The 14399-nt window shown below is 48.0% G+C and overlaps 1 protein-coding gene across 1 annotated transcript in view; it reads left to right on the forward strand.

Annotated features, from left to right (window-relative positions):
* Positions 1-14399, forward strand: part of Tacc2 (transforming acidic coiled-coil containing protein 2) — a 177681-nt gene that overhangs the window by 66124 nt on the left and 97158 nt on the right. The window contains exon 4 of the mRNA XM_055608977.1: positions 13674-13799. Coding sequence (XP_055464952.1) covers positions 13674-13799 — 126 coding nt within the window. The remainder of the gene's footprint in view (positions 1-13673; positions 13800-14399) is intronic.

The following is a 14399-nucleotide window of genomic DNA, read 5'->3' on the forward strand; positions in this document are numbered from 1 at the left end:
CTGATGGGAAGACTTTGGTTGTGGTCAGAGCTCCCTGGAAGGATGTTTCTGGTTGTCTTGGTGACTACAGGCATCTGGTGGGTGAGAACGGGAGGCACCATGCATGGGACAGGCCTGCAGTGACCTGTGTAGAGAACTTTGCAAAGATCACAGGGGTCTCAGAGATGCTTTTCAAGGGGAAGAGGACAGGGACGTATGGCTGCCGGGTTCCAAGCTGTTGGTGCCGATGAGGCCAGCAGACAAGGTGGGCTTGGTGTCACCAATTGGCATGCACTTGTATGCATGGATGTGTACATGGACTTGGTCCCTCAGCACCTGCGCATAGGTAATCAGGAGAAGGCTTGAGAAGCTGGTAGTCAGTGGCTGGGGTTGTCCAAGAGGAACAAACCTAAGAAAGGGAAGGCTTCAGGGCCAGGACCCCTGGTCTCTCCCAGTGTGGGTGAACTCTGACTTGGGGGTGGGGCTTTTTCTGCCTCTGTCCCATTGAGACTGCAGTCCCTGGTTTATAACCTTAACAGTCATTTCCACAGCAACTCCCTGGAATCAGAAAACATCCCATGGATTATGAAATCATTTGAGAACAACAACAGGCATAAAAACAAAGACCCAGGGAAACAAAAGTTAGTTTGCAAGGCAAGCCTCTAAAAATAGAGCAGTGATCTGGAGAAAACAGAGTGATTGGCTGTGGTGGAGGTTCCATTCCAGACACTCGTGGTAGTGGGGCTCAGCACCATGCCTCTCCCCTCTTTGTCCCCCATCCCCATCCTCCCCATTCTCCCCCTCCTCCCGGTGCACTTTGTTACAGGGTTTCAGCTTCTCATCTAACTAATGGATTCAGGCCTGCCAGTTAAGAGAAAGCAAAGTTCTCAAGACTCATTTCCCCTGGGTTTGGGAGGGGCAGTGTAGAGTCTGCCTAGGATTTAGAGACAGAGACTGAACCTTAGGAGCCCTGCCTCCCCTCTTAACCAGCTGTATGACCTTGGAGCAGTCATGAACTATTTAGAAGTCTCCTTCCTTCCCTTTAATTAATAGTAGGGGCAGTTATCCTGGCCCCTCTGCTTCATGGAGCCAGGGATACTGGTGAAGCTGTATACATGAAGATACTCGAAACTGTAGAGTGCTTTGCAAAGGAACAGTCCCTTGTGTTAGTGTGTGTGTGTGTGTGTGTGTGTGTATATATATATAATTTTTTTTTTTTTTACCTCATAGTTAAAGGTGCCTGTTTATTGGAGGTAAGTTCCCTGGCATCTCCGGTAGCCTGTGTTTATTATTTTATTATTACTAGTTATTATTGTGAAATGTAAGCAAGGGCCCACACGCACATCAGAAGCTAATGACTGACCTTTCTGTCTAGAAGTAAGTTAGCTAGGCTCCTTTATGCTTTTTGCATATCAGGTACAATAAAGGCTATGCTCACAGAGGACAGATCCAGGTAGGAAGAGAAGGGAAGAGGGGAGAGAATGCTTTGCCTTGTTGGCTCACTTCTCCTCTGTCTTCAGCCCCATCAGTTGCTCTCATTTGAGGTCCTGTTCATGCTGAATCTCTCAAGGTCCATGGGGCGTCTCAGTGTCTGTACCACTGAGGCTTGAAGTCTCCTGTCATCATTCCTGGGTTTAAAGCCAGTGAGGTCATGGCGACTTCAGCCATACCTATCCAGAGCACATTCTGGACAGTAAGAAGCTCTGTCCTGTCAGCTCCTAGCATCCTTTCCCTTCTCCCTGGGGTTGTGCACACAGCCCTTCCTTAGGTCCAGGCTTCCTGTGGCATTTGCTTATCCATCCCCCTTCTTGCCACAACAGGAAAAGGCCACATTACTTCTCCCATCTTGACTGAACTGTGTTCATCTCTTGAGTTACCTGGCCTTGGAGTCTGTTTGCTAAACATATCTGCTTCTCTTACCAGAACCCTAAGATCAGAACTGGTTCTGTGAAGTCCTGCTGGCTTTGGGGAAACTCCCATGATTTGAGGGAATGGGTTCTGGAAGAGATGATTGATTTTCCTTGAGGAGGCCATATCAGTTCATTGTGGGGTGATTGCCTTGAAGGCTCACTGTTTTTGAATCTTGGAAAATGTTGTAAGCTATTCTCAGTGCCTTCAGCCTTAAAGTGGGTCAAGCGGGGGTCAGGAAACTTAGAAACAATCAACTTTCTATCACTGCTTTTCAGACAGATGCCCCTTAAGTGAATAACATGTTTGCCTGCAGAGCTGAGCAGGAATCTGATCCAGAGGTTATAACACCCAAGACAGACAGCTGTGGACCCAAGTGAGAAGTCAGTGCTTCTAGACGAAACTGCCTCTAAGGCTCTGTTCCCCTTCCGTTTCCCAGGTTGTCCTGTGATCTGCAGTGTTCAAAGTCCTGTCCCCTAGAGGTCTGGCGAGACCTCTGTGTTAGCACTCAGAGCTGCGTAGAACATTCCACAGGAATTCCTTGCTGAATAGGAGAATGGATCCTTTTCCCTCTTGACTTGTGGGAGAAGGATTTACTCCAGTCAAGGATGAAACTTTCTCTGTGACAGGGAGAATACCAAGTAATTTTGCTGCTTGTGTGGTTTTTAGAATCGAAGAAAATGTGTGATTCTGATAAATTTTTATATGGTTGTCAATTTCAAAGCTGTCTTCTGTCTGCATAAAAATATTGGAGGCTTCTGCCCATTGGTTATGGGCTAGGAGCCTTTTCTCAGCTCAAACAACTTAGAGGGGTATTGGTTCTGGCCTGAATGAAGTGCCAGCCAGAAAGATGTAGAGGAGACAGTTATAAATATCAACTTGTTTGAGGCATTTCCCTGTATCCGTATGACATACACCTCCTGTTTACTGATGACCCATGGTAAGATGGATGCTATCCCTTACTTAGGGGTTTCAGGGTTTTATTGAATAGACCTCCTGGAACTCACTATGTAGCCATGTAGTCCAGGCTGGCTTCCAATTCACAGTCTTCCTACCTCCACCTTCTCAGTGTTGGGGTTACTGGTGCATGTGCCCTCCCACACCTGGATAATCTATGTTTTAAAACTGTGGTTAAACAAATCGCTTGGTGTAAAGTTTTGCATCTTAACTATATAGGTAAGTGTATAGTTCTGCACAGTTGACATAGTGATATTGTGGTGTGGTCAGATCAATAGCAGCATTTACTTTGTCTCTCTAAACTCTCTCTCTCTCTCTCTCTCTCTCTCTCTCTCTCACACACACACACAGTACCAGGTCTTCTTCCCCCTCCTCCACTACCTGACAGTCAGGTTTCTATTTTTATTTCTATGAATTTTATATACCTTTGTTCTTATTTCCTTTTACATTTATTTGAGCTCAGACTGGCCTCTAACTTACTGTGTCAGAGGGCAACTTTGAACCCTTCTTCCTCCTGCCTTCATCTCCTGTTCCACTGGTTCTGTTTATTCTGTGCTAGATCCCTGGTCCCTGCATATGCTAGGCAGACATTCTCCCAGCTGTGCGGCATGCTCCGTTCCTTTTTGTGGGTTTCTTGGGCAGTGTGTTTCATCCTTATGTGACAGCTTCAGAAACAGGGTCATGGTGATTTAATGAGCTTGCCTAGGATTATGAGCGGCCAGTAAATAGCCCAGCTGTGTTCCGAGCTTGACTCTGGGCTCCACTTGAGGGCCTTGCCTACTCTACTCAATTTCCAGGGACTCCTCCGTATGGATTCAAAGCTTGGTGCTTTGGGACAGCAGCCTCAGGTGGGATCCTGACCTGGAGGGCTGGCCCACTCTGCAGGATAGGAATGACCCACGGCTCTGTGTTGCTTTGGTCACAGGCAACTCTGTTGTTACTCATCTGACTATGTGGTCCCTCTCAGCACCTAGAAGGGTTTGTTCCTTAGTCTTTTGAGAAACATGGTGGCTGCTGTCTGCTTGTCCTGAGACTAACACCTCGCCTGAGCGCATCATGAACCCCAGACCCGAGTTCATTAACCAGGAAGGTGTGGGAACAATAATAGCTGGGTCTTGAGGGATGGTTAAGTTGTATGTTCCAAGGCTTCCTGCCACCCGCTGTCATGTTTTCCTTTACCGGGGTACCCCGGGGCGGCCAGAGCTGAGTCAGCGGTCACCTTCTGCCCCGCTTTCTTATTCCTCACTCCTGGAGTTGGTCCAAGTGTACGCGCAGCCTGTGGCCTGCTCCCCTCTGTTTCTTTTCAGATATGCCAGGGTGGCTGTGCCAGGACCTTTGGGTCAAAAGGATGCATCTGGTGATTGCCTTCTCATTGCCACAGTGACAAGTCAGCACAGGGCATCACACAACAAGAGACTGGGAACGTGAGAGACCTAGCCAGGCCAGCTTTTATAACAGATCCACTCTCAAGATAATCTGCTAATCCATTAGGTGCGTGAATGGATTAATGCACTCCGGAGGACAGAGCCTTAATTAACTCTTACAGGTGCTGCCTGGTGCCACCTTCTAATGTGTCTTGGGGATTGCGCTTTAGCCTGAGGTTGGGAGAAGTGGGCCATATTCCAGTCACCACCAGAAACTGTGCTTGCCTGCTTTTTGCGAAGACATGTCCGCACCATGCCTAGCAAGTCCTGGTTGCTTGTGACCATCACGTCCATCACTTGCTGCCATCTGTTCTTTATCCCCACCCTGCTGGTTCCCACACAGCCTGGGAGAAGGAGGAGTGTGTACACCTGAGGAGGCACACCCTGCACGAAGGGAGGGAGTGTGGATCTGCTGTGTTTATGCTGACGGGACCTTCCTCTCTAGAACACACCACACTGGCCAGGCACCAGGCTGGAGATACCCTCTCAGCACTGCTGTTATGAGTCTGTCTGCTGCCGTTGCCTGGGTGACAGATGGGGAGACTGAGCTTTGGGCAGACCTGCCCTAAGATGGCACTGCTTTTTATTGCAGGGGGTGGCTCTGACTAAGGCAGTCTGACCTTACAGTCTTTGCAGTCATCCACCTCCCAAGAGGGATGTGTCAGGAATTTATTTGATTTCTTCATCAGCAAAGACCCATTACTGAAGCCCAAGGATTTTCAGGAGTAGGAAAAATAAATTTGAGGCTCAGTTGGTTTTTTAACCAACTGAGACCTTGCAAGATATGAAAAGCACAGGTCATAGTGGAAGTGAGCAGAAGTTCGGCTTAAAATGTGTGCCAAACACTGCATTATGTTAACCTCCGTGGCTATGGCTTCTTGTGGCTACACAGCATCATCAGTTCATTCATTTTTGTTCATGCAATTCATTCCCATAGGCTTACTTTTGAGCTCTGAGTTGAGGTCTGGCTGACAAGGGAAATGTTCCCTCTTTTGTTGCTGCAAGTTCCTGAAGTCTCAGGTCCCTCTTTGACTTGGTGTTTTGTTTCTTCCTGTCCCCTGAAGGGGCTTCTGGCACCCCTCCTGAGCTGTGCCTGTAGTCCAGACGGGGCTATGCTCTTTCCAGGGGAGTACTCCAGAAGACAGCCTGGCTCCTGCAGGATGATTTGGGTCAGTGATGGGAGGCCTGCTTTCTCGCCTGGTGTTCCTTTGCCAAGTAGGTGTTCATTCCTAAGACCTGGTCTCCTCTTCTATAAAGCAAGATGGCTGCCCTCTTGTCAGGAGCCCCAGGAAATCGCAGACAACATCTGGCAAAGACCTGAGATTTATACATTATCTCTAAAAACGAGTATTTCAGGGCTGGAGAGATGGCTCAGAGGTTCAGAACACTGGCTGTTCTTCCAAAGGTCCTGAGTTCAATTCCCAGCAACCACATGGTGGCTTATAACCATCCATGGTAAGATCTGGTACCCTCTTCTGGTGTGCAGGCAGGATGCTGTATAAATAATAAATAACTAATTTTTTAAAGAAAGATTATTTCCTTTTGTTTTTAACTGAAGGCCAAGTGTTTGCCTTGCTGGGCTTGCTTATCTGGGAGTGGAAGTGCTTGCTCCTTTCTCTAGAGTCCAGTGGGAGGCACCTTCCTGTTCCCTCCCTCTGGCCAGGCCTCCTGGTTGCCTGTGAGATTTCCTGACTCCTGTGTCCTTGGCCTCAGCTTGATAGTATTCTTCATCCTTGCAAAGGGAGGATGAGGGTGTGGGATGTGCTTTGCACAGGCCCAGCAAGTAGCTGTTCTTATGAATGAGGCTCTTATGTTTATGTTATCAAGTTCATGTACATTAGAGTGTTAGCAACAGTAAAATGAGCATTCCTAGACTTTGGTTAAGTACCTTAACCACTACAGCCTTAAGTTCCTGTCTTGATCTTGCTGGTCTAGGAATCTTTGTGCCTGGCCCACAGGAATTCCAGGCCACACTTGATCCACTCCCATCTGCTAGATCCAGACAAAAAAAGACCAGCCTGGCTTGCCTAGACCCTACATTAGTGAATACCAGCAGAGCCAGGGATCTGTCTGCCTTACTTCCCAGAAAACAGATATTTGATCAGAATGCACAGGAGGGCTCTGGGAAGGCCACTCCTTGGGTAGTCCCCAGGGGTCATGACCCCTTCTCTCTGCCTGCTGAGTCATGCTAGCCCACAACTGGCCTACAGCTTGTGTGGAAGGGTCCCAGTAAGAGAAGTTTCCATTCTGCTGAGCTTTGACAAGCCCTCCAGAAACCAGACAAGAGAGGTGAGCTGCCACTGTGAGAACTCTTCTTGGGCTCTCTTCAGTACAGCCCATTTTTGGGGAGCCCAGCCCCGAGTTTAACATTCTACACTAGCTGACACCGTGCTGCACACCCACCCCACCGTTGAGGGGCCTTGTCATGAGAACTGGACTAAGCTGGGCAATATGGTGAGACCACCATTGTGAAAACAAAGTAAGTTTCTCAACTGATGTTAGGAAGAGGTAGAAGGAACACTTCCAAACCAGGGACTGGGTTGTGTGGAGCTCAGCTGTTGGAGTGCTCACCCAGGGTGCACAAAGCCCTCAGTTTAATCCCCAGCAGCATAAACCCAGTCCTGTAACACCTGCCTGTAATCCCAGCATGCTGGAGGCGGCAGCAGGAGGATCAGGAGTTCAAGGGTAGTTTAAGGTTAGCCTGGGCTACATGAGATTATGTCTCAAAAATAGAAGAACACAGAACAATTTTAAAAGAAAAAAAAGGAGAGGGCACTGGAGAGATGCCCTTAAGAGCACTGGCTATTCTTCCAGAGGTCCTGAGTTCGATTCCCAGCAACCACATGGTGATTCATAACCATCTGTAATGAGATTCAATGCTCTCTTCTGGCATGCAGGCTCTATATGCAGAGAGAGCATAAAATAAATAAATAAACAAACAAACAAATAAATCAGAAAGAAAGAAGGAAGGAAGGAAAGAAAGAAAAGAAAGAAAGAAAGAGAAAAATAGCAATGCCAACAACGTAAAAAACTCCAGGGAACCCTGGTCTATGTGATTAGTTGGATGATGTAAACTTATTTAAGCAGAACCGGACTTCCTTTAAAGATAAGTAAATAAACTTAAGTCCTTGGTAAAGATAAGTCCCTAATGACACAGGAAGTCCTAAGTTTTTACATGTGAGGCTTGTAGTTAGGAGCTTGCCAAGTCATTAGATGCTCAAATCACAGATGGTCCCTGATTGCTCCCTGTGTCACTCCCTAACCCTGGGAGGGGGGCATATCGACGGCCCCTCCTCTGCAGTGGCTTGCATCCTATCCAGCCTTACCTGGCTCCTGAACAGCCCCAGGGCTCCTCCTGGGCTCCCTCGCCTGGGATTCCTCTCTTCTGTGGTTAGTCTCTAAAGCAACAGTCTTAATCTGTCTTGCTATTTGCCCGCTAATAGTTCTGTGACACTCCTGTCACTCCAAGACCAGAGGTTCATGGCCTGATCTCCTCACATTATGAGGCCTCTGGGAGCTGGCTCTAGCCCCTGCCATCCAGGTCATGGCCCCATGGCCATCTTCACCATCCTGCCCCCCTCACAGCCCATGCTGCCCTCCAGAGCCAGACTAGGCTCCTTGTTGGTGCAGGGTGCTGCCGGAAGGCCTTGCTCAGGAAGCCCTTGTTTATCTTTCGCCACACACATTGCTGTTTCTGAGAAACTGTGAGAGTAGCACAAGAGTGCCCACGCTCCAACCATCCAAATTCTCCGGTCACCCTGTCTCTGTATTGATCCCTCTCTACATGGATCTCTGAATCATTCAAGAATACCTTGCATGAAGTTACCTGTCCAAACCTAAAACCCAAATCCTCCAGAGCTCCAGCATACATTTTCCCAGACAGCAGCATCCTCTGGCATGATGCCAGCGCAGCCATCGAATGGGGAGCACTCACCAGTCCTCAGGATCCGCTCGGCATCACCCCCCCTATTTCCCCATCAGATCCCGGGTGCAGCCCTCCGCTGGACCCACCCTGTGTCATACCACCCACTCTCTTTCAGTCTAGAATCTCGGCTTACCTCCTCCCGGTTTCCCATGACCTTGAAGAGCACAGCTGTCTCATGGTGGAGAACGTCCCTCGATCTGTGTCCACCTGTGAGCAGACTTAACTGTCCATTTGGAGCAGGGAGTCCACCGACATGAAGCTGGGACTCCTCAGTGGTGACAAGTGGCTCTGGTTAATACCTGACAAGGCTGGATCCGACCAGACTTGGTCTGCCATGCAGCTACCACATTCCATCTTTTGTTGTGACAGAATTTGGTAGAAGATACTTCGAGACTGTGCTAGCATTTACTTCTTTTCCATTTGCTTCTTCATGCTTCCATCCAACTGCCTCAGTGTCCCTGCACGGCCCCTGCCTGGCCTGCACTCACCTCCTCCATGACGGGTCCTTCGTGGCTGCATCTTTGTTTCCACCATTCCTTATACATACAAGACTAGAAGCCTTTCTTTTCTTCTCATTCGTTCATCTGTCCTTGTCATCATTTCAGTCCATGTGGATGCATGCATTGTTATTTTAATTCAATGGATTGTGATCCACTGCTTTCCGTATTTTCTCTCTCTCTTTTTTTGCCTTTATTTTTCTTCTGTGTGTATGGGTGTTTGCCTGCATGTATGTCTGTGCACCACGTATGTGCAGCTCCCTCAGAAGCCCTTAGATCCCATGAGACTAGAGTTGCAGCTCACTGTGAGCTTCCTTGTGGGTGTTGGGAACTGAAACCTGTTCTCTGGAAGAACAACTAGTGCTCTTAACCCCTAAGCCATCTCTCTAGTCCCATATTTTCCTTTTTGAGGCCCAAATAGCCCAAGGTCTGGCGAATGTCAGCCCCTTTGAGGTGATTCTTACATCCTTTCGACAGGACCTTTCCCAGAAGAGGGAGCTGGGAAAGAAGACAAATATGTGCCCTGTCCATACAAGCACACACATGCATGCACACCGCACACATCTCCCTAATTCTTTTCCAGATTAACTGATAATCTCTGATAACTGCCTAACCCTGTTTTTCTCTTTCCTTTAACCACATTTTGCACAGGCAGATCCTCTTCTCATGAGGGCCTGGCTTGTGCTGCCTTTGATCTTGCTGTCACTGTTTCTTGGCTGTTCTCTCCATGCTGACTGACAACTTCCCTAGGACATGGTCTTCCCTGTGCCATTGTTGTCCTTGCTCCCTCTTTGTCGCACTACTCTTGTCCACCAGAGGAAGGGGAGGAAAGCCAGTGGTTTTGTAAGCAAACAGTAGGGGGGAAGGCTTTTGTTTTGTTTTGTGGATGAAACCTCACACTGAGCTGCACTGAGCCTGAGAAACTGTCCTTAATTCTCAAGACTCTTGGCAGTCATTGGTCCAATGATGCCCTTTGCTTGTTTCAGCTATTCCTAGAATTTCACCAGATCACTCTGGCCTTGAAGAATCCTGTATTTCTGAGTTTGTTCCTCTGCTACCCCTTGTTATGCCCTCCCAAATTCATGTGTTGAGACCCTGTTTTAGTTAGGGTTACTATTGCTCTAAATGAAACACCATGTCTGAAAGCAACTGGGGAGGACAGGGTTAATTTGGCTTACATATCCTGAGTCATAGTCCTTTGAGGAAAGCCACGACTGGAGCTCAAACCTGGTGGGAACCTGGAGGCAGGAGCTGATGTCGATGCCACAGAGGAGGCATGCTGCTTACTGCCTTGTTCAGCCTGCTTTCTTACAGATCCAGGACCATCAGCCTAAGGATGTCTCACCCACAATGGACTGGAACCGCTTGCCTACCTTATCCTGGATCTTTGGAAGCCTTTTTTTTTTTTTTTTTTAATTGACATAAAACTAGCCAGCACTTGGGGAGGTGGCTAGGCATGAGAGTGTATTTTCAAGAATGGGATTGGTGTTATATGAAAGAAACCAGAGAGAGCTCCGTTCCTCTTCCACCAGATGAGGACATAATGAAATGGCATAACGTGAGCCTGGAGGAGCTCTCTCAGCAGGCCCTAGGCCTGCTGGCATTGATTATGAAATCTCAGCCTCCAGAATGTTGAGAGAGGCAGAGCTGTGTTTTGCAGGCCACCAGTCTCTGGGCGTCTGATACAGTGCCCTGACATACCTTAGACACGCGCCGGAGAAGCTGTTCTTTGGATTTTGAACTGCCTCGCTTGGGGTTAGCTTGGAAGCCTGTAGTGTATGGTCTCCTGTAGTTTACCCTGGTGCCCACAGTGATCTTGGCGGGGCATGGATGGACTATGTAATGTGGGGCCCAAGGTGGCGGTTGGCCTTCTCACACAGGAACATGAGCACCTTCCTCTGGGAAGCAGGGCCCTTGCTCAGCCTCCGTCATGGTGACTCATGGCCTTGTGAAGAAGCGTTTGCTGATACAAGCTCCTCACACATTCCAGCAACCACTCCACCTTTGCTGCCTAGGTTTGCAGGGCAGGCCCAGCAGCTGGTGGTAGAAGCTGGTAGTTGAAATCTCTATCCAGAATTTGGCCACTGAGAAATATTTCAGTCAGTCTAGACTCGGTGCTACCACTAGTAGAATTTAGAAAGCTTTTATAGCTTCAGACAGTAGGTTTGTGAAGAAATGTAGATTTTTTTTCTTTTCATTATAAAATTATTTTTTAAACAGGGTATCTTTATGGAGCCCTCACTGTCCTGGAAGTAAACCAGGCCGCCCTTAAACTCAGAGATCTGCTGAAGAAATGCTTATAGATTTTTATTTATTTTATTTTATGTGCATGAGTGTTTTGTCTGTTGCCAACAGAGGTCAGAAGAGAGCAGTGAGTTCTCTGGAACCGGAGTTACAGATGGCTGCAAGCCACTAAGGTGGGTGCTGGGAGCTGAACCCAGGTCCTCTACAAGAGCAGCCAATGCCCTCTACCACTGAGCCGTCTCTCCAGCCCCTGAAGAAATGTTATCTAAGAAGCTCTTAACTGTCCAGAAATCAGCTTAGTCCCATCCAAAGCTATCTGAAACTGAACCAGATCACCAGGAAGTAAGACATGCAGGTCTCAGGGCTGGTGGTGCAGTAGGAATATGATTTTGATGTGTGTACACACATGTACACATATACACAGATGTTCAGCAATTGCCTATGGTTCAGCTTATTGTATATATACACACATATGTATATTTAAAGTCATACTTTTTTTTTTTTTTTTTTTTAACAAGAGGTTGTTAGACCACAGCTGGAAGCTTGCTAGTGCTTCCCCAGGCACACTGTTCTAACGTCTTCAGTCTGTAGCGTATCAAAGCAGAGAGCTGTGTACACTGCAGGAAGGGGGGGTGGTAAGCAGGGAGGTCAGGGACGGGATGGGGCCGAGGAGCCCTGTGTGGTGGTGCCCACAGGCCTTCAGTCTTACAGACGGAAAAGCTAACATCCCAAGAACTCACCTGGCAGAGATCCCAAAGTGGGGCTGCTCTGGATTCCAACCCTCTTGACATCATTGGCAGTTACTCTTTGAGCGAAATAGCATATTTGCTCACTAACGTCATAGCTGATCAGGATATTAGTCAAAGTGTCACCCCAGAGCCTATTTATGTTCGGAAAACTTAGGGAAGTGTCAGTATTCTTTGAAAAATGCCATGCCAGCGTCCATGTGGGTAGATATCTATTTTTGGACACTTCTCTCTTAGACCTTCCTTTTCTCTGGTGATGCCTAGTGAATGAGTGTGGGTGTGTTTCTGTCAAAGAGTCAGGTGGGCAAGGCCTCACAGAGGACAGTATGAACTCAGAAGTGATGCTCCTCTTGTGGCACAGTTGGTACTGTTTGTCAGAAAACATTCACTAAGACAGGAAGCAGAGTTGTTCCCTGACACTTAAAATCTTTCTTAAATGTATTTTCTTATTTATGTTGATTTTGCTAGTGGTATTCACTCAGCATGGAGCCAGAAAACTGAGCCCATGAGATGGCTCAGCTGCAAAAGGCGGCAGCTGCCACGCCTGATGACCCCAGCAAGGGTTCCATCCCCAAGACCCACATTGGAAGTTGTGTTCTGACCAGCAACTGTGTGTACACATGCACACAAACCCACAAAATAAACATAGAATTTAAATTCCTCTTAAAGGACTAGAAAATAGATATCAAATCCGTGACAAAGGAAAAACACTCAACCTGAGAAAAAGAACTGTGCTGCCAACCCCATGGCATAGATTCCACCGTGCCTGCTGGCTCATTCAGACTGTTGTTATTCGCATTGCTGCACACAAAAAAATACGAGGCACAGTTATGCGGGCGCTGGTTTATTTTTCCCGTCTCCAGTTAATAATGATAATATTTCCACTTAGATGTGTAAAGCCCTACCAATATTCTCAAAGCATTGCAAATAAATCTGTTCTGTGTCCTTGATCTGATGAACTGTTCCTGCCACTGGGTATTTTGGTCACCTCTGGTTGCTTTTGCTACTGTGACCACAGCCTCCTTGCTCCCAGCCTTTATCATCTCTTAAAAGACCACGGTGTGTCTTTTGTGGCATGCTGTGTGTGCTGCCAAAACACCCAGGCTGTTTTTCTTCTCTGACTTCTTGATATGTAGAAAGCTGATCATAGCCATAATTTTAGGAGTCTCCAAGTTGTAATCCACCGAAGATCTCTAGCATCCTGGCCATTTTTCTCCCTCCTGACTGGATCCCTTTTTTTTCCCCTCATACGATCTCCCTGACCCTAGTGTGTAGCCATGGGGTTCCAGCATCTGCCCCAGAGGGATTAGAGTGGCGAGTGGGACCCACAGAGAAGAATAACACATGGGCCTGTCTACTGGGATTTAAAATGTAGTTTTAGGAATTCCCTGGGACTGCCTACTCTCACTCAAGGGCCCTGATTGGTGGCTGAGCATTCAGAAACTTCTGCTAATCCTCTGGTTTACAACCAAGTCCCAGTTTCTCCACCTGTGATCTGTTTTGTGCTCTGTCCCTGTCCCTTCCCCCCCACAGTCTCTCTCTTGCCTATGCTCTAATTACAGTGACCTTTTGCTGTTGTGCAGAATGTCAAGCTCCTTTCTAATCATGGCTTTCAAACATAGGAATGGCTGCCTGCATGGGTAGCTACTTACCTTTCTCTTAGTCCTCTACTTCAGGGGCCCAGCCAGCTGTGGTGATGGAGAGGGTACCTGCTGAGGTCAGGCTTGAGGTACTCAACCTGTCTGTGCCTTTGTTTCTAAGTGATGATAAAAACAAACAACAAAAACAGTACCCCAAAGGGGTTGCCTGACTCCAGTGTGTGGCGGTGTCCAGTACTGTCTCTGGATCATCTTTAAGAAGCGCGGACATCTCCTTCCTGTCATAAAAAGGGAGTGTGAGCCCTGCCTAGGGCCAGATGTCAAGACACATCTGTATCTCCTGGGAACTTTCTGAGTTTCTTGACCTTTTTCTTTTTTTTTTTTTTCCTCTGTAGTTCCCCTGAAACTGATGATGTCACCCAGCCAGCTCCTCCAGCAGACCAGGGACACCCACCCTTAGCTGACCCTTCCCATCATGGTGACACTGTCGGCTTAGTCTCTACACATCTGACAGTCCAGAGGTACAGTAGAAACATGGCCAGGGCTGCCTGAGCCCAGGCTCCATGGGTGCTCCCTCCTTCTCTTCCCTTGTTCCATGCACCCACCCGCCTCTCAAGGTGTATGTATACCTGTTCTAAACACAGCAGGTATGTGCCAGGGCCTAGCTGCTTCTTGTGGCATTAGTTATACTCCGAAAGGACCCTGGCAGCCCTCCAGAGAGTGTATGTGCTGTTTTGGACACAGTTTAAGGAGCTAGCTACCTACTGGCTGCCCGGGACACTGGGACACCAGCTGGGCCAGCTGCTTGTTTTCTTTTGTCTTTGGTCGATGATCAGAGAACAGAGGAGTCAGCAGAGCGTGGGAAGAGGAGCCAGGTCCTTCAGCTCTCAGGAACCAGCTCCCAGCCCCATCTTCTGTCCTGTTGCCTTCTGCAAGCCTTCTTTTTAACTTGCCCTTAACTCCCCAGGTCTTTGGCACCTCTTACTTGGCTTGGATTCAGTTTCACCTCCCTTTTGCCTGCAGCCTTTGCATTTAGATCAGGCTTGGTCCTCAGTGACCTTGAGACTTAGTAAACACACACACACACACACACACACACACACACACACACACACACACAC

The sequence above is a fragment of the Psammomys obesus genome, unplaced genomic scaffold (genome assembly GCF_907164565.1).
Source record: "Psammomys obesus unplaced genomic scaffold, mPsaObe1.curated_primary_1811, whole genome shotgun sequence".
In the NCBI taxonomy this organism is placed as follows: domain Eukaryota; kingdom Metazoa; phylum Chordata; class Mammalia; order Rodentia; family Muridae; genus Psammomys; species Psammomys obesus.